Below are 2,265 nucleotides of genomic sequence, written 5' to 3' on the forward strand. Positions count from 1 at the left end.
AAAAATAGCACCTTATATACGTACGTGTATGTATACCTATATACAGTGTTGTCAGATGGTCCATATAACTTCACCCTAAAGCCATTTCATTTCTCCCTAAAAAACTTATATATATGTATGTATTTTTGTAGGTGTCCAAGATTGCTAGATACTAGTAGCTCAGGTATATATCAGTTTGGGCGTTAATCAATTAATTTTTCAATAAAAAATTTGTATGAGCTTTACTGTTGAGGCTGCAATTTTTGAACGTCGCAGTCGAACGTTTACTCTCTATAGTCAATATTACCAAGGATAAGTTACGGAACCGTATGTTTACTACGATGTTTCAAAGTTACGAAACTTTTTTTTTTCATTCATCTCAAGCAGGAGTTTCACGATTTGCACATTTTTATAGTAACAGAGTGGTGTTGTTTGGAATTTTTTCAAATACCTTAACCTGGCAACCCTGCTTACACATATAAAATTTAAGCAAATGCTTTGACATACATATATTGTACATATACCAGCTTAAATGCTTAAGAGCTTATAATATCTAATGGAGCTGTTCGATTTAATTTACAGGTGGAACTGCTGGCATTCCAGTTGGCACGGTCGGTCCTTGTACGCCCACTAATGCGCTACACGAATGGACTGGCCAGGTTTCTGTTCGAAAAAAGCGTAAACCTTACTCGAAATTCCAGACCCTTGAACTAGAGAAGGAGTTCCTCTACAATGCGTACGTCTCTAAACAGAAACGTTGGGAGTTGGCAAGAAATTTAAATCTTACCGAACGACAGGTATAAGTCAAAATAATTTCCATTTTATTTTGTTATAATTAAGTTGTTGCCGTTTTGAAATTCATTCTATAGGTAAAGATTTGGTTCCAGAACCGACGAATGAAAAACAAAAAAAATTCGCAACGCCAAGCCGCCCAGCAGAATAACAACAGTAGTGCAAACAGCAACCATAACCATGCGCAGGCTGCGCAACAACACCATAATACTCATCATATGAACTTGGGCCTAAGCATGGGACATCATACTACCAAAATGCACCAGTGACCTTTGGACAACAGCAGTGCCAGCGCAATGGGTTTCACCACCTACTAGCATTTGGCGAATATCAAGACTGAAATGCAGTCGGAATTCCAGTAAACTTGCAAATCTAGTCAATTCAGCATAAATCTACTAATGAATAACTGGACACAACTAAATTTAGCAACTATCACCTAAACAGATACCTAAACACATACTTATATATGTACATCGTTCATTTAAATTATTATTGACAAATGTATGAGCACACACATACATATGTATATACTTACATACGTACATATGTATGTATTTATATTGACGAAACAGTGCTCAATATGTAAATACTATATTGTTGTGCCTGATGTGTGGCAACATAATACTATATATCTATACTACCTATTATTTCTTCGTAATTGTAGGCTGTAATTTTGACCAATTAAAAGTTTCTGAAATTAGGAAAAGTTTTGTTTTATCCTTTTTTCCCAATAAATATTAAGTTTTTTTACCAGTGTAATCTCAAACTTCCGGGGTTTTGCAATTAATTACTAATATGTCAGAACTTAGTATCAAACCAAATAAAATTATATATTTGCATACATAATTTTGGATGATAGATATATGTACATAGATACATAAACTGCCTTCTTAGCGGTTTTGGAGCAGAATAAAATTAACTTAATTCTAAGGAGTAATAGCTTAGTATGTCGTCTATCCTACTTATAGAAAATACTACACACTTAGTGCTTTTACAAGCACAGATTTGCTCGCAACTGAATTCCGTCTTCTAGCAGGAAAGTCTAGAATTACTCGATTTATAAAGACACGCAAAGGGCACTGCTGGGTTCAGAGGAATAATTTAAATAAATATAAAAAATATAAGCAACGATATCTTAATTAAACATTAATTAAAATTAAAATTATTTTAATTATACAAGTAAGTAATTTAAAACCAATGTGGAAATATAGTAGATGGTTGTTGAAAACCACTTAAACATATACATGTATAACCAATTTCTCGTCTCATACAAAAATATAAAGTAAATAAATTATGTATAACGAAAACTACGTTTAACTTTAAAATTAATAAATGCTAACTTCAAACTAAAAAAATTACTAATAGTGAAGGCAATTCAAAAGGATTAAACCCATTTAAAATTCTAAGGAATAAGAATTCGATTGTCAAAATTGTGTACTCCAATAGAGTTGAGCTTTCAATGCAAATGTAGACAAACACATGTAAAGAAGTATT

At 32.6% G+C, this 2,265-nt stretch overlaps 1 protein-coding gene across 1 annotated transcript; it reads left to right on the forward strand.

Annotated features, from left to right (window-relative positions):
- Positions 1–561: 561 nt before the first annotated feature.
- On the forward strand, positions 562–1,274 carry LOC108374243 (homeobox protein abdominal-B-like; the record flags this gene model as incomplete). Its single annotated transcript, XM_017630224.1, has 2 exons — positions 562–776; positions 849–1,274. Coding segments are annotated over 2 exons (407 nt in total), but the record flags the coding sequence as incomplete, so codon positions are not given.
- Between the last annotated feature and the right edge of the window lie 991 nt (positions 1,275–2,265).

The sequence above is a fragment of the Rhagoletis zephyria genome, unplaced genomic scaffold (assembly GCF_001687245.7).
Source record: "Rhagoletis zephyria isolate East Lansing unplaced genomic scaffold, Rhagoletis_zephyria_1.1 Rzeph_scaffold_07503, whole genome shotgun sequence".
Classification (NCBI taxonomy): Eukaryota; Metazoa; Arthropoda; class Insecta; order Diptera; family Tephritidae; genus Rhagoletis; species Rhagoletis zephyria.